The sequence below is a fragment of the Diabrotica undecimpunctata genome, chromosome 6, assembly GCF_040954645.1.
Source record: "Diabrotica undecimpunctata isolate CICGRU chromosome 6, icDiaUnde3, whole genome shotgun sequence".
Taxonomy (NCBI): domain Eukaryota; kingdom Metazoa; phylum Arthropoda; class Insecta; order Coleoptera; family Chrysomelidae; genus Diabrotica; species Diabrotica undecimpunctata.
In genome coordinates, this window is record NC_092808.1 from 129,239,318 (window position 1) to 129,265,345 (window position 26,028).

Consider the following 26,028-nt stretch of genomic DNA (forward strand, 5'->3'; position numbering starts at 1 on the left):
TATATATATATATATATATATATATATATATATATATATATATAGATATATATATGTATATATATATATATATATATATATATATAGATATATATATATATATATATGTATATATATATATATATATATATATATATATAAATTAATAAATATAAATTTGTATTATTTTAAATTAAATTACCGCCACCCTGAAACTTGTCTTTCTCTCTCTCTCTTTCTCTCTCTCTCTCTCTTTTTCTTTCTCTCTCTCTCTCTTTCTCTCTTTCTCTCTTTCTATCTCTCTCTCTGTCTCTCTCAAAATTATTGACGAACATTCGGTTTTACTTTATTATGTTAATTTTTTTTTACTCAAAATTAAATTATGATCTCTGCCTTTGTTAGCTGAATATATATATATATATATATATATATATATATATATATATATATATATATATATATATATATATATATATATGAAAAATAGAGTAACAAAACTGTCAGATCCTTCATTTCATACAAAAAACCTACAAATCCTACAGAAACTTTTTATTTCAAACGCTTATCCAACACCATTAGTTAATAAGATTTTGTTTAATACTATCCATGACGAAGATATTTCACCTTCCTTCGCGACTAACAATGCTGATCCTGATGTCTTAAGTGGGAACCCAGTCTCTGATACTCCTATAAACAAATATTTTTCATTACCATATTTCAGAGATATCACTCCGGGGTTAACAAGGATTCTGAAAAGTGTTGAAAATAGCTTTGGCAATAATAATAACAACATTAAACTTAATGTAGCTTGTAGATCAGCCCTAACAATTAATAATCTTTATTCTTAGATAAAAGATAAGACTCCCATAGATAGGCTTAGTAATATTGTCTACAACATTCCATGTCTCTCTTGCAACAATTCCTACATCGGTCAAACATCTCAATTATTAAAATCACGTATTACACTACACAAAAGTGATTCTCGACTTCACCCTGACCGTTGTGCATTAGCCAAACATGTCCATTCCACTGGTCATCTCATGGACTATACCAACACCACAATTCTCCACCGTGAGAACAATAAATCTAAAAGAGAGTTCATTGAAATGTCTTATATTTTTCTTAACGATTTCTCCATTAATGTTAAGAGTGACATCAAGAATCTAAGCGATATATACCACCTGTTACTTAAATCAGATACCAAGAACAATACTATATCACAGATTACTAACTTGACTGATATATCCATTAACAACTAACATACCTTTATAATTAATTTTCATTAACAAAAAATATATAACATTCCCTTGCTTTTCTTAGATACGTCTCAATAAGATTCAATAATACATGAACAATATAATATAATTAAATAAAGAAAATCAAAATAATATTTCCCTTTACTGGGATTTAAATTCATTCGTTTTTTACCAATGAACCTTAACGACATAAAGATTCATACCAATTATAATGAAGTTGTCAGCGCTTGCGTTCTGGCTTAAACAGAACCTCACTTTTAACTATTTAAAATCAAAAATTTAGTTATTGCCGACATTTCAAAGAATTACCTCCTTTTAAATGTAGTTGCATTGGGTTTTTCGATTAACCTTGGGTAAGCCTTTACGTGTCAAGTTCGAAGCTACCATACATTTCAATTCTTATAAAAAACTTTTTTTGCACATAGTAACAAAAACACCACTATGTTACTAGCAAAGTTTTTTAATATACTAACTCTACAATTCTAAGTTACGGTAAGATCAATAATGTTTTAATAGATAATATATGGTAGCTAATTATAATTTATTCTCTTTCAGCCCTGAAGAAGCCAAATTAATTCTCTTTGGCGAAAACGTTCGGCGAAACAATTGATACACATTAGAGTATTTCTTGCAGATTTCCCCAATATTTAAGAGTTTACTATATATATATATATATATATATATATATATATATATATATATATATATATATATATATATATATATATATATATATCGCATATCTAATACTTCTTTATAGTGTATAATTCCATTTGTAATTATATATAATCATTGATCTATGGTCATATTGACATATGTATTCTTTATTTTATATTCTTTTTATATGCAGGTGGAAGTTCACCACCTTGATCAAATTTTTGTTTTATACTAATTTTAATTTTTGTTTTTCATCTCTACCATCAATATTCTTTCCAGTATGTAGTTTATACTCTCAATGTCCTTTGCCCATTTTTTGTGTATTAGTATAGCCACACCTACTTTGATATATTGTTCTTAGGGAAAATCGGTAAGATAGTTTCGAAACAAATTCAGATTTCTGCTTTAATCTGGAGCCTTCTAAAAATTGCAAGGCATAGCCAGACGTTGATAAAGATGTTAATAGAGACATGGGGAATCTAAAATTTGCATTCCACGACATGTCTCCTCAACTAGGCAGAAACCCTTAACGAATTTGTTTCTTGTACTCATACAGAGTAGATCCGAATAAAATGAAAAAGACAGAAAAGATTTGATTTCACGTACAAAGCGCCTATGTATCTGTTGATACGTATTTCGACTTAATAAGTCTCATCAGAACAGTTATTCATAGCCGTTCTTAACGTGAAAAATAATCTTCTCTGTCTTATTAGGAAGCAACAATAAAATGGCTTCGCTATGGACGCAACAGCGACATCTGATAGAAAAATCGGTAAGATAGTTTCGAAACAATTTCAGATTGCAAGGCATAGCCAGACGTTGATAAAGATGTTAATAGAGACATGGGGAATCTAAAATTTGCATTCCACGACATGTCTCCTCAACTAGGCAGAAACCCTTAACGAATTTGTTTCTTGTACTCATACAGAGTAGATAAATGCACATTTTAGATTCCGCATGTCTCTATTAACATCTTTATCAACGTCTGGCTATGCCTTGCAATTTTTAGAAGGCTCCAGATTAAAGCAGAAATCTGAATTTGTTTCGAAACTATCTTACCGATTTTTCTATCAGATGTCGCTGTAGCGTCCATAGCGAAGCCATTTTATTGTTGCTTCCTAATAAGACAGACATTATTTTTCACGTTAAGAACGGCTATGAATAACTGTTCTTATGAGACTTATTAAGTCGAAATACGTATCAACAGATACATACACGTTTTGAACGTGAAATCAAATCTTTTCTGTCTTTTTCATTTTATTCGGATCTACTCTGTATGAGTACAAGAAACAAATTCGTTAAGGGTTTCTGCCTAGTTGAGGAGACATGTCGTGGAATGCAAATTTTAGATTCCCCATGTCTCTAGTAACATCTTTATCAACGTCTGGCTATGCCTTGCAATTTTTAGAAGGCTCCAGATTAAAGCAGAAATCTGAATTTGTTTCGAAACTATCTTACCGATTTTTCTATCAGATGTCGCTGTTGCGTCCATAGCGAAGCCATTTTATTGTTGCTTCCTAATAAGACAGAGAAGATTATTTTTCACGTTAAGAACGGCTATGAATAACTGTTCTTATGAGACTTATTAAGTCGAAATACGTATCAACAGATACATAGACGTTTTGAACGTGAAATCAAATCTTTTCTGTCTTTTTCATTTTATTCGGATCTACTCTGTATGAGTACAAGAAACAAATTCGTTAAGGGTTTCTGCCTAGTTGAGGAGACATGTCGTGGAATGCAAATTTTAGATTCCCCATGTCTCTATTAACATCTTTATCAACGTCTGGCTATGCCTTGCAATTTTTAGAAGGCTCCAGATTAAAGCAGAAATCTGAATTTGTTTCGAAACTATCTTACCGATTTTTCTATCAGATGTCGCTGTTGCGTCCATAGCGAAGCCATTTTATTGTTGCTTCCTAATAAGACAGAGAAGATTATTTTTCACGTTAAGAACGGCTATGAATAACTGTTCTGATGAGACTTATTATGTCGAAATACGTATCAACAGGTACATAGAGGCTTTGTACGTGAAATCAAATCTTTTCTGTCTTTTTCATTTTATTCGGATCTACTCTGTATGAGTACAAGAAACAAATTCGTTAAGGGTTTCTGCCTAGTTGAGGAGACATGTCGTGGAATGCAAATTTTAGATTCCCCATGTCTCTATTAACATCTTTATCAACGTCTGGCTATGCCTTCCAATTTTTAGAAGGCTCCAGATTAAAGCAGAAATCTGAATTTGTTTCGAAACTATCTTACCGATTTTTCTATCAGATGTCGCTGTTGCGTCCATAGCGAAGCCATTTTATTGTTGCTTCCTAATAAGACAGAGAAGATTATTTTTCACGTTAAGAACGGCTATGAATAACTGTTCTGGTGAGACTTATTAAGTCGAAATACGTATCAACAGATACATAGTCGCTTTGTACATGAAATCAAATCTTTTCTGTCTTTTTCATTTTATTCGGATCTACTCTGTATGAGTACAAGAAACAAATTCGTTAAGTGTTTCTGCCTAGTTGAGGAGACATGTCGTGGAATGCAAATTTTAGATTCCCCATGTCTCTATTAACATCTTTATCAACGTCTGGCTATGCCTTGCAATTTTTAGAAGGCTCCAGATTAAAGCAGAAATCTGAATTTGTTTCGAAACTATCTTACCGATTTTTCTATCAGATGTCGCTGTTGCGTCCATAGCGAAGCCATTTTATTGTTGCTTCCTAATAAGACAGAGAAGATTATTTTTCACGTTAAGAACGGCTATGAATAACTGTTCTGATGAGACTTATTAAGTCGAAATACGTATCAACAGATACATAGACGCTTTGTACGTGAAATCAAATCTTTTCTGTCTTTTTCATTTCATGTTCTTAGGGACTTCGGATAGGATATACCAGGAGGTATTTCCCTAGCCATTGTCCCTAGCTGTATTTTGCTTTTCTTTTTTTGTATCTTATATTGCTCATATGTCTATCTCTTGGGCTCTGTTGTTCAATAATTTAATGTTGCAGGTCGCTATTCTCATATTGTTCCTTGTTCTTTTTTTTTAATCTTTTCCTTGCTCTTTCTTCTGTCATCAGTTTTTCGTTGCGAAATCGTCGTTTCTTGCCCGGCTGCTGGTCTCACGATTTTTGCAGGAGTTCCTTCTCCTTTATCCTATCTTGTGACAGGCAATGGTGTCAGAAGTAGCTTCTGAGCTACCCGATCCAGCCATGTGTCGCCCCAGTATACCATTGGCGGAGTTTAAAATTTCAAGTTAAAAAATTATTGCATTTTTATGGCCGATATTTAAAATTAAGATAAAAGCTGCCCACGAGGCACTTAAAAAGGTCTACTGAACTGTAAATTTGACCTAAATTTTCTTTATTTTGTTTACAGACATACCCCACAGAACTATACATAAAGTAGTACGAAAGCCAAGAGTACGAACAAGTAAGTTAACAATATTCGGTATGTTTATTATGCTTATGTATTTATGTATTTTTTGGTTTGTTTTCTTTGAAACGCAATATGCCAATTATCTTTTGACATCAATAAAAGTACACCACATTTTTATTAAAAAAAAACATAAAAGACTCATTTTATAAATAATAATAAACACTTATACGATTGAATTGTAGCTCGATCTGCGTAACACTAAGTTCTAAAAATAATTTAACACTAGATAGACGGAAAACTATATTTATTTTTTGGTTATTGATTATTTTTTTCTTTTTTTTTTTCTTCTCTCACTTATGTTCAAATTCAAATAGTGTAATTTAAAAATATTCTAGTCCACAGATGACATACTCCGATAAACATGTCATTTTATATAAGCGCCAAGCAACTATATTTACAGCTAGTGCCGTTTCTCGCATTCTAATTTCCAGCGTTTTCTGTCGAAGCAATCTTCAGTTTTTTATTTCCTAGCGATCATTGCATCCTCGATATCCTTTCTCCATGACCGTCTTGGTCTACCTCGTTTTCTTCTGGTAGGCAGAGACGGTTTTTCTATCTTTTCTGACCATCTAATTTCAGGCATTCTCTGCAGGTGTCCATAGCAGGTTAATCTTTTGGCTTTGATAGTATCTATTATGTATAGGTCAATTTTCATTTTTCTCTTAATGTCTACATTCATCACCTTATCAAGTCTACTGTGCTGACAATATCGTCTCCAATAGTTCATTTCCATGGCCTTAATCTTTTATTTTTTTTTTTGTTATTTTATTATTCCACAATAGTCCGTGTAGCTATCTTGCTTGGCCAATCCTAGAATGTATTTCTTCGTTACCCTTGCTTTTGATGTTATTTGGACTTCCAAATATTTGAAGGTTTCAATTGATTTTATAGTTTCCATTTCAATTTGTAAGCTTTCTGATTTTTATTCTGTAACTAAATACTCGGTTTTTTGTATATTAATTGTAAGGCCCCACTTGGTGTACTCCTCCTTCAGTTTTCTAAACATATAGTCTATATCGCTCTCGTCTTCAGCTAGAATGGCTTCAGCAAAGTGTATTGTGTATAATCTCTCGTCTTCGATTGAAATGCCCATGTTGCAGCGTTTTCTTCTCCGCACTGAGAGCGCCTCATTCAGATATATTTTAAAGAGTGTATGTATTATCCAGCAGCCTTGATTTAAACCCTAACTAATAGGAATTTTTCTAGTTAATTTGTTTCCAGTTTTATTGTTTACCGTCATTTTTTTATAAAGCTGTTGTATTTTTTTATATTTTTTTATTTATTCCTTGTTTTTTCATTGCTACCCAGAGCATTGAAATCGGTATACTATCGTATTTCTTTGTCAGATCTATAAAGACTACATGAGTTAAAAGGTTATGGGATAATCGTTTCTCAATAACCTCAATAAAGAGAAAATATGCTGTCTGTACAGGATCTGCCTGTACGAAAGCCATTTTCTGCTTCTACATCTCTAATCTCTTTTTCAATTTTATTTTTTATTATTTTTCCATAGAGTTTTGAGAGTGAATTTATGATATTTTGCCTCCTGTAGTTTCTTTCAATTCTTTCTATCTTCTTTTTTGTATATGTTGTTAATATGTGCTTTTTTCCATTTCGGTGGTAAGTCATGTCCTTTATAGAATAAGGTCAAAACATACACGAGTAAATACGACAATACTTGTGGGCTGTGTTTTAATAATTCGTTTGGTATACCTTGTGGTCGGCATACTTTTCGATTTTTTAGATTTCGTATTACATATTTGCCTTCCTGTACTGTTATTTCATCATCTTCATCGTATTTCACTTCATATGTTGTTGTAATGGTGTTCGTGAATTGCGATCTTGGTTCAATCAGAAGATGTAAGTAATGTTCGATCCAAGATCTTTCTTCTATTAGATCTATTCTACTCACTTCTTTTCTGTTTGTTCTCAGGTTTTTTACCGTTTTTCTTGCTTCTCTTGATGTTGTTGACCCTTTATATTTATTGAGCTCTTCGCATTGACTTTTCCAGAAAATATTTTTTGCTTTAGTTACTAGATTTTTTACTTCTCTATTTGATCTTAGGCACCTTCGCCTGTCATCTGGGTCATTGGTTTGCAGCCACTTCTATATGCTTGTTTCTTGTTGTCCTGCATTAGCCATGTCATTTTTCCACCACAATGGAGTATCCTTTTTGTTCCTTTGGATCGTGCCGAGTGCTTCATAAGCTGCTTCATTGATTTTATTTATTACCTTTTGGTAGGTATCAAGAGATATTATATTTTACATTTAGACCATATATTTGGACATGTGATATATAATTTTTTGTGATAATAACTTTTTTTTTGTATACAGCAACAATTAAGCCACTCCCAACACCGACACCTACCGAAGAAGCTAAAAACGCAACAGTAGAAGATTCTTTAAAATGGCTGTCGGCTGCTTTAAGTCAAAAGAAAACTTTATCCCTACCATCAGGTAAGACTATATATTTATTATATAGATTTTTTATTTTAATTACTTTCTGATTCCTTGATTGCCTTATCCAAAATCCTCTGGTACCTAGGATAACTTTTACTAAACTAAGTAAACAACATGAAGTTTCTGCAAAAATGTAGAAAAAATGACCAAATATATTATCTTTAATTGCAGGATAATATCTAATTAATTTGTCTACCTACCTATAAGGCAGACTTAATTAGAAAAATGATAATTAATAAGAATCGATAAAATAAAATATTCTTGTGTAACGTACAGTGTTACAAATTTAAATTGTCTAAAGTTAACACCATGGGTTGGACTGATGGTTCACTTAGGCGCCAGTTGAAAGGAGTAACTCCGAATAAAGATTCTCGGATGATTATTGTGCACTGTGGATCTGCAAATGGTTGGGTGCCAAATAGGTTAATGCTTTGCGGAAAAAAAATAGAAAAATGTAGTGAAGATTATCATCAGAATATGAATTCTACTATATTCGAAGAGTGGTTTAAAAATACATTACTTCCCAATATAACACCGGGCAGTGTGATATTTATGGACAATGCTAGCTACCACTCAAGTATTTTTAAAAAAATTCCTAACAGTTCGTCTTCAAAACAGGAACTAAAAGTTTTCCTCTCAGATAATGATTTGTATTTTGAAGACAACTATAATAAGAAACAGTTACTTGAAGTCCTTCGTACTAAAACTTATAAGAAACAGTATATACTGGACACTATTGCAATACAACATGGCCATACTGTTTTGAGGTTACCACCTTATTTTTGTATATTCAATCACATCGAACTTATTTGGGAACAAGTAAAAAAACGGATTCGGAGGAAAAATAGTTTTCCAAAGTTTGATGCGAAAGTGGTCGATTTAATTCGATATGAACTATCAGAGATTACAAGTGCCGACTAGAAAAAAACAGTAAACCATGTAGTGAAAGTAGAAAATGAGTACAGAAGACTAGAACAAAAATATTTTAGACAAGGTACTCTAATATGATGATTATTTCAGTTAAAACAACTCAGTTTTTCACTATAAATTGCTAACTTTGTTTAAAACAATATTTTCTTAAATGTAAAATACTTTTACATAGTTTCGTCTATGTACGTCATTGTTAAACGCTAATAGGGCTTTTCAACGCTTCTCATATGTTTCAGACACTTGTGATATGCCGTATAAGTTTAATATATCTACGTCATACGTTATTGGTATATAGTATATACCAATAACTATACATACCAAAGACGTATGACGTAGATATATTAAAATTGTATGACATATAACGAGGGCCTGAAACAAATGAGAAGCGTTAAAAAGCCCTATAGAAGATGCCGTTGTATCACAGGGTTGATATGACAGGGTTGTAGAGTGATAATTTTTTTTACATTTCACTTTTAACCATTTAAAAAACAAAGAAATATAACGTTTTGTTTGTTTTTCCAAAATCAGATTTTTTGCTCTTTGACTATAATATACACATCACACATTGTTATTTTATGATTTAATACTTGTATCAAAAAATTTGTGTCGGTGAAACAACCAATATCGCGAGACGTCCCTGGACATCGGTTACTCGAATTTCATAACATACAATATTATCTGTTTGAATTTGCCGACGGACGAAATATCGATGGACCCGACTTTATCAGTGTATTGTTAAAATGCCAGGACTGTGGTTGGTTAAACTGAAACTACATTGATGTCATCAGTTCGATATTTATTTGATATTTATTTTTGAACTCCATCAGGAACATACTATAAAATTAACTAACAATTAGATAAACATAACATTCACAATGTTATCTTACGAAATGTTGTGTCTTTATTTTATGAAACAAGCATGAGAACAACACATAGTATTCCACAAACGAGCAAACAGGCACTAATTTAGTTATTAAGGCCACAAGTTTAACTATCAACTATGGAACCAAATGTTTGATATTTTTTTATAGTTTGTCAGAATTTTAAAATATTTACAGTACATGTCGCTTAGCTTTCAAGTGTCTGTCTTATAATTAATTGATGTTTTATTTTTGTTTATGTAGTAAATTTCGAGAAATAATCTTCTTTTATAGTTTATTTTCTATATCCAAGATCTTGAAATCTAATAAATTAAATCTATTGCCTGTTGTGTTGAAATGGTGTGCTACTGCTCCAAAAATTTTTCTGTTTTAAAATTACTTTTGTGTTTCGTTATTCTTTGTTTTAACCACTGCGATGTTTGCCCTATATAGCGCTCATCACATTCGAGACAAGAAAGTTGGTAAATTAGATGACTCCGATTTAGAAGCGGTGTCTGGTCTTTAAGCTTCGAGAATAAGCTGTAATTGGATCTGCTGATGTATTTAGCTAGTTTGATTTTGGGAATTTTACTCAGCAGCTTCATTATATTGTTAATTAAGCCACTTATGAAGAGTAACTTTTTAAAAATAACGGGATTTGTTGGTCTGTTATCACATGGCCCGTTATATATGTCTGAGTTGTAGATAAGTTGCTTGAGGATTTTACGAGGATAGCCGTTATTCAAAAATATGTTGTATAATGGTTTTACATTCTTTTGTTTAAGGAGTGGGTAGATTTAGACCTTAGTGCTGTTTGATTGTTCTTGTATTTCTACAGTGTAGAACAAGATACTAGTACGTCACGAGTGAGGGGAGTAGGCATATTGAGACCCCGAACTCGAACGGAACAATATCCCTCTTGATAATGGCTCAAAAATGGGTGCCGAAACGTCGAGTTATAAATTCTCAACGTGTTTCTTCCCGAGAACTTAGTAATATATATATATATATATATATATATATATATTGGTTGAATAGCAGAGGTTTTATCGGTCAATAATTGGCAAATAAAAGTCGTCAACTACTTTATTGATTTATTCGAATACGTTTCGTCTTTATTTTTAAAAGCATCATCAGTTCACTACAATTAAAAAAGATTTTAGAATATAAGTAAACAACCAACAGGGTTCATACTTACAAAAACAATTTGTAGTATTTTTTTGATGTTATAAAAACTCTACGATAACTTAACTTTAAAGATTAACAACTAAACGAGAGAAACGAAACAAAAAAAATAAAAGAAAAACTGTAAGAACACTAGTTCATTTGATTTTAACCGATGGCTTCATTTGAATGTTGGTTTAAGCTCTTTCGAGGGTCAAATCACACTAATCTATTCGATTGTTTTCTATCAGCTCTAGGATGTCATAATTTTCACATGTGCCTTATTGTCGTACATGTGTTTCTCTGGAATGTAGGCAGCAGGTACGATTCTTGTTCTGTTCTGTGATGATAGGGTGTTTTAATATTATAGCTTTTATAAATAAAGGAATTTTAATATAATTTTTTTTAATAGTTGTGTATATATATACATATATATATATATATATATATATATATATATATATATATATATATATCAAAATAAAAAACATGTATATTAGTGTGGGTGTAATATTTTATACATTCCTTCCTTGCAGGAGAATTAAAACTTGGTGAAGATTCATTAAAAATTACTCCCAGTGAAGCGTGCCCCAAAACACCCGAAGGTAAAGAAGGTGTTTGCTCTCTTATTAAAGATTGTCCTCAAGTATTCCCACAACTGACTGATTTCGAAGTATACAAGACCTACTCCTGTGTCCTGCAAAAAGAGTAAGTTACTTTAGCATTTTTTAGTGTTGTATAATATGTATTCTGGTAAACGTATTGTTTATATTATAAAAAAAAAGATTTAAAAGGGTTAAAAATATTTCCGCTGAAAAGGAAAATGTTTTTTAAAGAATATAGTCAACCTTTCGCTTAGCATTTTCCTCACAAGAATCATAATTTTTAACTTCAGAACAATTATCATTCTTCTAAGGAAGCTGATGTTTCAACGAAACATGTTAAGTCAACTATATTCCATAGAAATTAAAAATTATATTATTGAACATGAATTTTGAAGAAGTACTGTCCAATTGTATAAATAGTTAAAATTTATAATTGTAACTTTGCTAACATATACATTTTTTTCAGATATGCTGGAGTATGTTGTCCAAAAAAAGCGGAAGTCGCTGATTAAGATTGTTGTTATTTGGTAATTAAAATTGTTGGAAGTTATGTTTTTGTAAGTCTAAGGAAATGTTTTAAACAATTAAATGATTTTTTTAGTTTGTTTTTTGTATTTTAAAAAACCTTTTAACATTGTATGTTGTATTAAAAAAAACCAAGAAACAGACTCCACGAGACGAATAAACAATTTAATTGATAACAGGGTGGAAAAGAAGCATATGATAATTATGATGAAACTGGATAAATAGGAAAAACAAAGCAGGTATGATAGAACAGTAAACTCTAAAATGAGATGTTGCTAAAACATACGTAAGAAGAACAGACCAGATTGAAACCAAACTGAACCATTACAATATCAGTGTCCTACGACTAAGTGGAACTAGATGGAACGGGGCAGGTAAAAGCAATGTTAACAATGATAATAAAATGCTGTAGTCTAAAAATCTTGATAAACAAACAAGTAAAGAGTGTGGAATGGCCTTTATGTTAAACAGAGAAACATAGAAATCACTAATAGGTTCTACATGTCGAACAGACTAATATTATGTAAATGAAGAGTTAGATTTTATGCACCACCAATATACAATTTATTTTATAAACAAATAAAATCTGCAGTTCAACATATATTGGGCAAACACACCAATACCTGCATAGAAGAGTTGTTGCACATAAACATAGTGTACAGACCAATGGATTAAACACAACAGCCTTAGCCAAACATACTGTAGAAAATAGCCATTCTTCTGATTTTGAAAATGTACAGATTTTGAAAAAAGAACAAGATTACTACAAAAGGTGCATATTGGAGATGATTCACATAAAAAAAACTCCAAATTCTATTAATAATAAGACTGACATCATAGATCCTTCCAATATGTAATAATAATTAATAAATTGAGTTGTTTTTAAATGCACTATGGCAGATATTTGGAAATGCGCATATCAATATGAAAGAAAAATGTCAAGTCAAGTCAAGTCAAATTTATTGATCACATGCGACATTATACAAAGTACATGTATGAGACAAGTCAAAGTTACATTTTACAAAGTTATCTTAAAAGTATATAAATTAATAAACACGATAAAACATACTTAAAAGTTATTTTTAGAATATGGCTCTAACTCACAAATGTATTGATGTACACACCTCCGAAAGTTTGGCTGATGTAAATTCATTCGTATATCTATTGGTAATTTGTTAAAGAAACTTATGGCTGCATAGTGTGTGCTAGTTTCCAACAAAACAGAACGATGTTGTGGAAGCATAAAGTGATTGTCTCTGAATCTTGTTGAATAAACATGGTTAAATTGAAATTTATTAAATTCATAAATTTTGCTATGTAAATACATTATACACGAAAATATATACAGACCAGGAATTGTAAGAATATTGTTTTGTCTAAAGATGCCTCTACAAGAATCTCTAAATTTCATTTTATACATTATCCTAATAGCTCTTTTCTGAAGTACGAATATCTGCTCTAACTCAGAGGTACAACCCCAGACTTCAATGCCATATTTGGCTATTGAGTAAAAATGGGCAAAGTATACTGTTTTTAATACTGATGTATGAAAGAGACGTGAAAGAATTCTCAATGCATAACATGCGCTACTTAATCTGGATTTCAAATTAGAAATGTGGTTTGACCATTTACAATTACTGTCTAGAAGTACCCCCAGCAACTTCGTGCAGTCTGTTTTATCTATTGCTGCTTTTATAGTGGCTTGATGGTTTAATAAATTATTTGACGTGAAAATCATATACTTTGATTTCTCTTTATTCAAAACTAATTTGTTGGATAAGAAATAACTGTTGATGGTGGATAGTATCTGTGTGGTTTTATTTTGCAAATTTTGATCAGACGTTCCTGTGACTAGAATGTTAGTATCATCCGCATAACTGATGATGTTAACCCCAGTCAGTGAATTAGTTAACAAAGCCATATCATTAATAAATACTATAAAAAGTAGAGGACCCAATACACTACCCTGAGGGATACCATAATGGATATCCAATGTGTTTGATTCGTTTACAAGTTCATTAGATGTTATCTTTACTTTTTGTCTTCTATTCTCTAGGTAGGAAGTAAACCATTTTAGAACTACACCACGAATACCAATACCCTCAAGTTTTATTAGCAACAAATTATGATCCAAAGTGTCAAAAGCCTTGGACAAATCGAGAAATAAACCACATGCCTTCTCTCGTCTGTCCAAAGCATCCAACACTAAGCTGACGAAATTTGCAAGAGCTGTAGTTGTAGACTTAGAAGATATAAAACCATGTTGAAAATTATGCAAGACACTATGCTTTTTTAGGAATGCGTTCATTCTAGTATAAACCAGAGTTTCAATTATCTTTGAAAACACAGATAAGAGACTTATGGGACGATAGTTGTTAAGGTCATCTTTATCACCACTTTTGAATAAAGGGATTACAATAGATAGTTTAAACATACTAGGAAATATTCCTTGTTGAAAAGAGGCATTACAAATATCCGTCAGTGGATCTGCGAGAGCATGAATGCATTGTTTTAATAACTTAGGGGAAATCTGATCAAAACCACAACTATGTTTGGATTTAAAACTTTCGACTATACTAGTTATTTCCTGTGGGTTAGTAGGATATAAAAACATAGAACAACTATTACGGTTTTTTGATGCTGATGTAAACCCACCTATTTTAGTAGGATCCAAAGCGGCAAGTAACTTTGGAGCCATTTCAATAAAATGGTGGTTAAATTTGTCTGCTAAATTACTGTTATCATCACTAGGTACTTTTGAGTTATTTTGTTTCCCGACTGTTAAGTTTACTAAATGCCAAATACATTTCATTTTATTTGATGATTCGTTTAACTGTCTCATGAAGTCACTACTTTTAGCTGCTTTTAATTTAATTGAATATTCTGCCTTTGCCAAATGAAGGACTGGCCTAAGATTACTATTTTTCTGACAGATCGTTTCTAAAAGTTTTAGCTGATCCCTTAAATTGTACAGTTCCTGCGTAAACCAATTCGAACGTGTACATTTTTTAGGTTTACATTTAAGTAGTGGAAAATGGGACCGAAAGTAATTTTGAATAGTATTTAAAAAAGCTAATGATTTATCCTCAGCAGAAACTGTATTAAATACTTCTGACCAATTTGTTGACTCAAGGGTTTGAACAAAACGATTTATGTTCCTTTTACTATATGAACGGATGAATATATAGGCATCATTGTCTGTGCTAATGCTACATTGGAACAATTGCGCACGATGATCAGAGATAAAACCTTCCACAACCATTGTTTTTTGTGGGTGATTTATGTTTGTAGCAATATAATCAAATTGAGTTTTACTAGTTGCAGTAACTCTTGTATAATCATTTACAGTTAAGCCATAAGAATCTAAAACATTTACCAAGTTCTGCTTACTTAGTGTATTTGATTTGAAATCTATATTAAAATCACCTGTTATTATTATAGCCTTACCTTCGGAGACTAGGACATCAAGTATTAGATCCAGTTTTGACATAAAAACATCAATAGAGCCACGTCCAGGCAGATAAATACACAACACAACACAATTAAAAAGGCAATAGTCTATTTCAACAGCACTCACTTCAAAATTATATTTCTCCGATTCAGAACATATATCAGAACGTTCCTTCCAAACCACACCCTCTTTCACATGGATTGAAGACCCTCCATGTTCCCCCTGGTCACGGCAGTAAGAAGAAGCCAGAGAAAATCCATTTATATGGTGTAGTTCTAGTTGTTCTTTAGATTTCCAGTGCTCAGTTAAACAGACACATATATTATGTAGACCTTCGCACTGCAGGAAGAACTCTAGTTTTTCAATGCTTGTTGATATACATTGTATATTTTGATGAACTAAGCCAAAACTTTTTTGATTGAAAGTTGAAGAATTTTTACCAACTGTGTCAAAATTTGGAGAATTGAATACTTCTAACTTATTCAATTTGAAACCAGTTTTCTGACTAACACTTGGGATATTTAATAATGTAATATCTGGATCAAAAACTAAGCTTCCTCTGTCTGTTTTTTCTTGCGGTAAAAAAAACGACTTACAACAGCTCCGTGAGGCCAAACTTCGGGATTCATGGCCTTGTTGAAGTTCCCTGAACATATATTTACTTTGAACGATGAGTAAATTGTTGGATGTTTTGATTGAATCATTTCACATGTTGCTTCAGGAAAATTCACTTTAATTAACTCGGTTAGAGAGTCAGTTGTAGTTTCTTTATTAATTCTTGTAACATGCAGAGTTGAAATTTTTGGTACACCCTTAACCTCATCGCTATCTCTATTGCTACCTACTATAATTTTTCTTCGTCCATTAAACTGATGTCGCCTAGGCCTAATAGTTTTCCATTCTTGATCATTTTCCGCCTCATTTATATGTATTTCATCGTTAGTCGGTTTTTCGTCTTGTACTAAATTAATGAACTGATCCATTTTTAATCTGTTTTGTTCAAAAAGCAGTCCTTTCGAAACATCTGTTTTTGTTATTGTTTGGGAATTCCCTTGTTTATTTACGTCAGGCTTTTTCTGAGTAATTACCAGTTCACTTTTTGCTGCTCTGCCCGTAAAGTTTTGTTTGTGTTCTTCTTTCTTTTTTTCGGCAATATTTAAATTGGTCGTATAATGTGTTTTGGAGTTCGTAATAGTACTAGTAGATGGCGTTATATGTATCTTTGGTAAATCTGAGTACTCTTTTAATTGTTTTAGGAGAAAAATTAGATCTTCTTGTTCTTGGCACCTTTTTTCTAGATGATATGTAAGTTTACTTACAGCGTCAAGTTCCTTTTTAATGGTAATAGTCCTGTCTGATAATGTGTCACAGTGAGAACAGGTTATGTCATCTACCAAATCATAAGATTTATTGTCGCTCTTGCTGTTTATAAATTCACCAATTTTATTTATATAGGCAATCACTTGTGGATTTGCAACATTCACTGGCACTTTTAACGTCACAATTATGTCGATTAGTTCATTTTTCTTTAATTTATTTAACTCAGTCGTTAACATGGTTGTATCACACGCCGCCATCTTTCAATAGAATGACCAATGTATAAAAAGGGTGAATTTCCAAGCCAAGGCAGTCTAGTCTTGCTCCGGCTTCCATATATGCTGGGAGCCCCCTTCACGCTACTCACTGGTCCATAGAATCTTTTGTTTGAACCTTTCTACTACCAAACTGTGTTTTATTGTAAGAAATTACCAAACTCACCAAATTGGGACAGAAACGCAGAGAAAACTTCGATTGGTCTGGTCGAAGCCCTCTGCAGAGCACCTAGGGAGCAGATATGGATTAATTCTTGCCAAGACCCCAACCGCTTTATGGTGACATGGTTGGCCATTATAGTAAAATAATATACCAAAGTATGCATTTAGCGAACTCTAACGGAGAAAGATGAATTGAGTGTCGATATCGAATAAAGTAAACTAGATACCCAAGCTTAATCAAGCCAGTCAGAGCGATGCTAAGAATATTTACATTCCACTAGTGCATCAACAGTTTACCCATATAAATCATCATCATTATTGTACTCTTTAACACATATTTAATATTACAAAACTTCCAATCGAAGATAACCACTCTACGAGAAAACAAAGTCAAAGACAAAAATGCTGCTCATTATGATCAAAATATAAAGCAGGTTTACCAGCTACTAAAATGAGAAGAATACTTAAGGGGTCATGGCTAAAAGACCTAATTGACTAGTTGTATTCAAGAACTAACACTAGATTTTGTCCAAAACAACTTGCACTCCATAAAAAATTAAAAACCAAAAAAAACATATTGAATATTATTAATTATAACATGGTCGTAATTGATAGGGCATATTTAAAACTACCGCTTAAATGGTTGTCTAGACACTACCAGAATTTTATTACAAAATTGCAGAGGACCAAATTAATATAAACACATAATCTGTGCATTTGTTAGTTGAATACTACTTGAATATTCGTAGCACAAAAATGTAAGTTCTAACTTTACAAATTGCAATTTTACATATTATATATAATTTACCTTAATTTAAAATTAGAGATATTTTATGTAATATCTGGGTACTAACATGTGACTTTTTTGGATTAGTTACAAACAATTTTTATATTTTAGGGAGGTAAAGTCCATTGTATTATCATTCTTGGTAATATCAAACCTAAGGGAAGCATTTTGCGCATTAGCAGATGAAAGTTTTATTGTATCGTCAACAGAACAACCAAAAAACAAATTTAAGGAAAGGGAGGTAGCTATAATAAAATTATACATTTTAAGATAAAAAAAAACGAATTAAATTTCATTTATTTAGCACTGTATGTTTATACAATATTGGGAGACTAATAAGTTCATTCGTCGTCTCTTTTTATTGAATTAAATTGGTTTAAATAAAGTATTATATTATTATTTTGTCGATACGTACGTCGCACTTTATGAGTATAACCTTTATTTTACATATTGGTCATATTTCAGTCCTAGATTCAAAACCCGACAAGTCCAGGTAAATGAGATTTGAGATAATGAAGAAAAACTTGTAAAATCTATATCATATTAAATTAAGCAGCGACTTTTTGAGAAAATAGACTTTTTTGATAATAATACATAAAAAAACACTTTGAAAAAATCTAGGGGACCCCAAAAACAGGTAATTTATGATATATTTTGGACATGTCGGGGTTTGCAGATGAATTTAATATTTTGAAAGAAAAGAAAATCGAAATCTATTATAAAAATAAGTTTAATTACTCAACAACGCAAGATAACATTTATCCACTATTTTATATTGCAAAGCTAACTGTTTCTGCTTCGCAATTATCTTCCTCTTCGTTTGCTTCACAGCCTTATTCCTCCTCTATAGCTTCGTGGAACACTTCTTTGAAAAAGACCAGTTCATCTCTATCTTGCCATCCCTTTCCGTAGTGTTTCTCCAATAACTTAGTAATACTTTTTTTCTTACCTTCTTTAATCGCTATCCCAGCCTTCAGTGTTCTTGGACTAATTTGTGAGACTTTTTTCCTTCTTTTGCATAAGCTTGTGGGTGCGCATAAGTCAGTTTTGTAAAATGCCTCACCCCTTATAAGTGGTACTGTTTGTCCTCTTGTAATGATTACTCTCTTTGACGGTTGGAACTTAAAATGCCAATAGCCTGGTTATTTTATTACTTTTTGAGTTTCAGCCTTTCAGTCCTTAATTGCAACACCAGTTCCAGCTCTGTAAACAGTGGCAAACGTTTTGATTAACTTTACATATTCATCAGGATGAACAATTACCGTGTGTTTTTTATAAATTCTTTCAATTTGTCCAAACACACGATCAGGGGGAATATAAGAATGTCCCACAACGGGAAACACTATCTCAATTTCCTTTATTTGTCTTGGAGCTTCAAACTGAAGCCAATAGCTCAGCATGGTGATGACCGTGGAATTTTTATTCTGTGCTCCACACCCATCGCAAATAAGCCGAAGAACACGTACATTATCCACAAAATTAAAATTTGAAAGGAAGTGGTGCAAGAACGACGATATTTCGTTTGAACTTCTATGATGGTCCAACTCCGTCCAAACATATGACGTAACAGTTTCTGGAGTTAATTTACTTTTTGAAGATCCACAAACTACAGTTAGGTGATAAAAATTAAGTTGCGCACTGAAATAAGCCGACTGATCCGGAAGTTTTGGTAGCGCCAAATTCTTCTGACAATCAAATGAAAATGTGACCATGTCGTCTCTTTCTTCTTAAAGAAGTCTATAGAAACTCTCACTTCTTACTTTATGGAGACGTTGTTGTGCTTCCAGACTAGTTTTTTTTGCTTCGTCAGTCTCGCCTTTTAGGCTGGATTTGTACTGTAAACAAGTTGAACACAAATCTGTCTTCGGAGTTCCAAAGCCAACGTTAAAATTTTTGTTAAAATAATCTCTAAAGAAACATTCTTTGACTTTAAAGTCTTCGTTTTGGGCCATTTTGTCGTATATTCTCCATAATTTTGAGATACTTAATTCAGCAGGCAAATAAATTCTGTTGAATGTTTTTGAACAGCAATAATGAGATTCCGCATATTTTAGGGACTCGATGAATTTTTTTATAGATTGTTTTTTACCTTCGTTTTTTTTGTCCAATTCGATCTCCGCCCCTTCTTTCGGTAGGAATAAGCGAATGCTTCTTGTAGTTTTTCATAATGTTTAAAATTCTATCTTTTTTAATTTCCAGAAAACCTTAAAAAGCTGATCGACATACAGGAACAATTAGGCTGTCACTTCTCTTCAATTTGTAGGATCAAATAGAAGATTTTGGTTTATTTTTGTCGGCTGTTTATATATTATAATATAATTATCGGATATGTCAGTATTTGCTTGATAAATGTATTATGGACTTGTAGGTTTATGTATTTCAAATTCTTATATATAATAAAAAAGGTTTTGAAAAAATTGTGACTTGTCGGGTTTTGAATTTAGGCGACTGATTTGTGTTATATTATTTGAGAAAATAAACCGAGGTTATATATACAGGGTGAGTTTTTATTGCAACATTGGTCGATAATTCCATTATCGTACAGAATATCCAAAGAAGTTATTTGGAAATAACGTAGGCAATGATATTCAGGCTTGGATGATCTGCCGAATTCTAAAGGGTGATTAATAACTAAGTGTTAGTGGCTGAATGGATCGAGCCAATCAAGAAATCCAAAGCCAATAAAAAAACACTACATGGTAAAGCTAACATACTATTTTTTAAATAGAACACCCTCTACGTTTCCCCATATTTAGATTCATCTCATAATCTGTTTTTACAATAAAAAGTTTGACACTACTATAAAGGAAAGTTATCGTGTTATGGTCTTTTTATTTCGAAATCGCTATAAAATAAACATCTTATGTAAAGAAGGAATACATAACTAATTACAGTAAAACTTCTCCATAACTGACACCAAGGGAGAAAGTAATTGTCCGTTTTGTAGAGTTATCACTTAATGGTGACCATTGCAACCATTGGAAGATTTAAAATTCAAATTGAGTTCTTTCGCCGCCTCTAAAGCTCTTTCTTTTATTATAGGTCCAAATAATGGAATGCTCTTACTTCTCACTTTACAAAACTAATCGTACACTACAGTATCGATGGCTACACCTTTTAGTTTTAATCCTTTTTTTTTTGTTGTTGAACATTTCCACTTTTTAAACCGGTTTTTTTTTTAACATGTCAATAACTTGAGCTTTTCCTACTTGAAAGTTTTTGGCCAAAACTCGAACACTATAATTATTGTTTTCAGATGCCTTTATCGCCGATATTTATTCTTCCAAACTTAAAAACTGTCTATAAGTCGAAGACATTGTTACCCTTAGATTAGAATGTAGAAAGAAACTCGAAGTATCTAAAATATCTAGTTTTATGACCATAAGTACTTACTTATATAATTAGTTTTATGACTACAATAAATTATGTACATATTTGGATTTCCGTTCCGAAGCATCAATTTTAATCTTTTAATCGCCTTTAACTGACTGATCGCATTCAGATGCGGGAGGTAAATTTTCATTTACTATTTAATTTAATGGTTTAAGAAGAGTTGCGAAGCTGCAATAAACATATTATTATATATAATGCATAATGAACAACCAACGGTACGACCTACTTCGGACCATACCATTCTCCGTACAGGAAGAAGAAGAATAGCCTGATTGCATAACCTACGGAAATTGGTATTTTACTTTGACCACTAGCGGATTTTATAAGGCAGCAATCAATAAAGTCAAAATAGCCATGTTAGTGTCCAACATCGTTTGATACATTTACGCGTCTGTTACAGAAATTTGAACTATCAAAATGATATTTTATTCAATCTAAAAGTTGGACAAACAGACAACTAAACATATCTACAACAAAAAAAATATCTTTAAACATAAATAAAACATTCTGTGGCTGATGGACTTGTTTCCGTGCCATATCTTTCACATATAAATACACACACACACCCACACACGCGCACACGCGCACACGCGCACGCACACGCACACGCACACGCACACGCACACGCACACGCACACGCACAAAAATCCCTACAAAATGATGTCCTTCAAGGCCGGCACCCCTTTAGTAGCAGTTGCTTTTTTTATTGTAGGCTAAAGAACTTGATGAAACTAACATTGTTCCTGTGATTTATGAATTAAACGTGCATTCCAATGTAACCAATCGTTACGCTAAAACTTTGATAACCAATAGGGTTAAAAACCCAGCTAAGTCAGCAAAGGAAACTACTTTTTCTGTTGTTCTACCTGAAAAAGCATTTATATCAGAATTTGTAATGGAAATTGGCTGGAACAAATACAAAGCTTACGTCAAGGAAAAAGAGGAGGCTAAGAAAATATATACTAAGGTAAGTACATCAAGAGTGTACACACTCTCACACATATGAAGAGTATGTATATATATATATATATATATATATATATATATATATATATATATATATATATATATATATATATATTTATATATATATATATATACTTAATACATATATACTTAATACATATATACACACAACATGTAACTTTATATGCTTTATTTCTCCTTTTTGTAAGTAGCAGGTTGGCGTTTTTCTTGTAGTGTGAGTAGATTCTTGCAATTTTTTTCAATTTTTTTTGCTTCCTTAACTTACTGTGCTTTGGGTTTTGTATTCTTGCCTCATTCGAACGTTTTTTTTGCTGATCTATCTACTGTTTCCTAATACAAGTCTTAAAATTTAAAAGTATACGTTACATCTTGTCAAAATTAAATTGAGAATTTATAGTATGAAAATATTATCCCCTTCCAGCACCCACTTTGAATTAAGTATAAGCACTCCCCGAAAATTTTAAATAACAAAGGGGGTCGTGTGACACTTCGATCGTGTGTGATTTTAGTCCTCTATTCAGAAATATAAAGTTTTTTAAGTTTGGTGCAATCATAACTGAGAAAATTGATTTTTAATATGTAAATTTTAATAATGTTTCTATCACAAAACTTTAGGTTGAATGAAAATAATAATGTCACATAATATTTAGAATGTATTTTTCAATGTAATTTTCAATTAAATTAAATGTTCAAAATAACCACCATTCACTTCTTGACAATCGCCGAGGCGATTTTGGAATTCTCGCACAACATTTTGTACGACCTCGGGGGTTATTTTGTTCATTTCTTCCGTTATCCTAACTTTTAAATCAGCAATACTGTTTGGTCTATTAAAATATACTTTAGATTTTAAATAACCCCATAAGAAGTAATCGAGAGGAGTCAAATCGGGGATCTAGCCGGCCATTCGATCGTTCCACGTCTTCCAATCCACCTATTGGGAAAAATATTTACATCAGGAAAAAATCTTCGTAATGTAGGCACTAAAAAGTTAATCAAAAAATCTAGATAAACCTCACCATCAACTGTGCCCTCAAAAAAGCGAGGACCAATAGTTTTATTGTTAATGATACCAGCCCAAATTTTCATTTTTTAGGATATTGCGTGAGTCACACACACCCAGTGAGGATTTTCTCTAGGTTTGTTAACCGGTCCGTTTAAATGAAACGTCGCTTCATCAGAAAAAACTATTTTGTTTATGAACTGCAAATCTGAGTTCATTCTGCCCATCATCATTTCACAGATTTCTTTCCTTCTATCGGGATCATCTTTATTTAACTCCTGAACTAACTGAACTTTGTAAGGGTGGTATTTTTCTTTATGCAAAACTCTCAAAATAGATGATTTACTTACATCATTGACGGCGGTCAGTTTTCGAGTTATCTTATGCGGATTTTCCTCAATCTCTAGAACCTCAATCTCTAGAAGTACATCTAACTTTTTTCATCAGTAAATTTAATATTTCTACCTGGTTTTTCAATATTTTTTACATGACCAGTATAACGAAACTTATTTTTAATTTTTCTAACTGTAGACTGCGAAAGTTGTTGACCAGAGAATTTATTATTAAACATTTCACAAACCTTCTTTTGAGTTCTTGTTTTATTACCACAACCAATCATAATTAAAATGTCTATTCTTTGAGTCTCAGACAAATAAGCCATAATTAAATTTATTACGCGCACAATAATTATTATACTGACGTCTTTTAGTAACTTTAAATGCCTAAATGACAGCAGCCTACTAGATTCATATCAATTGTTTATTTGGCTATTTGACTAATATTTTATTATCTTTCAAAGTTTTTTCCCTAATGTTTAGTAGAACAGATACGAAAATACCTGATTATTTCTATTACGAAAAGTATATTTTAATAGACCAGCCAATATTGCTGATTCAAAAGTTAGGATAACGGAAGAAACTAACAAAATAACCCCCGAGGTCATATAAAATGTTGTACGAGTATTCCATAATCGCCTCGGTTATTGTCAAGAAGTGAATAATGGTGGTCAAGTTGAACATTTAATTTAATTGTAAAAATCAATTTTCTCAGTTATGATTGCATAAACTCAAAAAACTTTATATTGCTGAACAAAGAACTAAAATCCCTTTCTAACAAGGTGCCACACGACCCCCTTTGTTATTTAAAATTTTCGAGGGGGTGCTTATAATTTAAAGGGGAAGGGAATGCTGGAAGGGGATAATATTTTCATACTGTAAATTGTCAATTTAAAAATAAAAATCGACCTGTTTCAGGTCTTTTTCAGATAGTACATAATAACGCTAAAAATGAATTTATTCCATACATATGGACCACATGGTATATTATGCTATAATATAATTTCTCGTAAGAACTACTCACTCCGCTGTCGGTGACTTTTGTTTGCAAATATAGCAAATAATCCCACCAAGAGAGTGCCAAAAATATGGCGTTATTTGGGTAAATTTCAGTTCCGCCACGCTCTATTTGAGAATATTCCCGTTAAAGATCACCCTAATAGTTCCGTGTAATTTTTATCACACACCAAAAAAACGATATCTCCTTTTTTATAAATACTAATATTTTCTTTATAAAAAGGAATATGTTTTCGATTTTGTGTACTTTCCACTAAGAAGTAGGTAGTGAAGTTCGCCTGGTGTATTTTCGAGACCCCTGTAAAAGGGTAAGATATTTTTGATACCTTTCGTATTTCTGTATTGTTGTCTTTTATATTCTCTGCCCATTTTTACTTTGTTTTTTATCTAATTAGGGTCCATGCATAATCCAAGTATAATACAAGCATACTCCAAGTATAGTTCCAATGTTGATCCAAGCATAATCCAATCGTGGTCCAGAGTTAATTCCGAAGTTAGTTCTAAGTAAATCCAGAGTTAATTCCAACGTTTATCTCAAGTTAGCTAAAAACGTAATTCCAGTTTGTCTCACGTTTTGCCTAGTTTTCGCTCAGATAAGTTTTCCTATACGTATTGTCAGCCTTGTTAGATTGGTAAAAATGACAATTATAAAAATCACGTGTGCTGTGAAATGCACTGGTACAGTCTTGGAAAAACTCGAAGTGAAAAAACGCTGTGAGAAAGTTTGACGTACACTGTTGATGTAATTTTTATTGCAAGAAATGGAAAATAACTGGCAATTATAGCAAAAAGACTGATTCAGGAAAGCTCTAAAATGGGACTGAAAGTTAATATGAACTCAAAGTACGTGAAAGTCTTGAGCAAAAAGAAATAAACACCAGGGACTCCATAAAATTAGAGATAGAGAGATGGATCAACTCTAGAATTCGAGAAGGTAAACGAATATAGGTACTATTATTAACCAGACATGTAAGAAAGAAACTAAAATCAACCTCAGACAGACCAAGGGCAACAGATGGACTGGGGCTACAAACAAAATAATAAGGCTAAAGATATATCTCGTAATACAAAAATAAGAGTATACAAATCTATAATTAGACCCACAATGCTATACGCTGCCGAGACATAGACAATAAACAAAATCATACAGAACAGATTGAAAGCATGGGAAAAAATACTTCGCAGAATGTCTGCTGGAAAAGTAGTAGAGACAAAATTATATCATTAAATTTGCTCGTCTGCTTGTAGTTTTTATTTCGGTTACCTCATACTGAATAATATAACAGTCCTTTATCTAGGTTAATATTTTTTGATACTTACATCACAACGCTATAATCTACAATACACAGTAAACTCAGATCTTATAATGTATCTGCCTCCAAGCAAATCTATTTTGAACTAATGTTTGCCATCTTCTGAATTC

At 32.0% G+C, this 26,028-nt stretch overlaps 2 protein-coding genes across 2 annotated transcripts in view; both read left to right on the forward strand.

Moving 5' to 3' along the window:
• The window catches only part of LOC140443887 (inter-alpha-trypsin inhibitor heavy chain H4-like), a 70,166-nt gene extending 58,208 nt beyond the window's left edge, over positions 1–11,958 (forward strand). The window contains exons 12-15 of the mRNA XM_072535387.1: positions 5,274–5,327; positions 7,669–7,791; positions 11,285–11,456; positions 11,820–11,958. Coding sequence (XP_072391488.1) covers positions 5,274–5,327; positions 7,669–7,791; positions 11,285–11,456; positions 11,820–11,865 — 395 coding nt within the window. The 3' untranslated portion in view covers positions 11,866–11,958. The remainder of the gene's footprint in view (positions 1–5,273; positions 5,328–7,668; positions 7,792–11,284; positions 11,457–11,819) is intronic.
• A 9,499-nt stretch (positions 11,959–21,457) lies between these two features.
• Positions 21,458–26,028, forward strand: part of LOC140444611 (inter-alpha-trypsin inhibitor heavy chain H4-like) — a 38,379-nt gene continuing 33,808 nt past the window's right edge. The window contains exons 1-2 of the mRNA XM_072536372.1: positions 21,458–21,478; positions 21,976–22,230. Of these exons, the coding sequence (XP_072392473.1) occupies positions 21,458–21,478; positions 21,976–22,230 (276 nt within the window). The remainder of the gene's footprint in view (positions 21,479–21,975; positions 22,231–26,028) is intronic.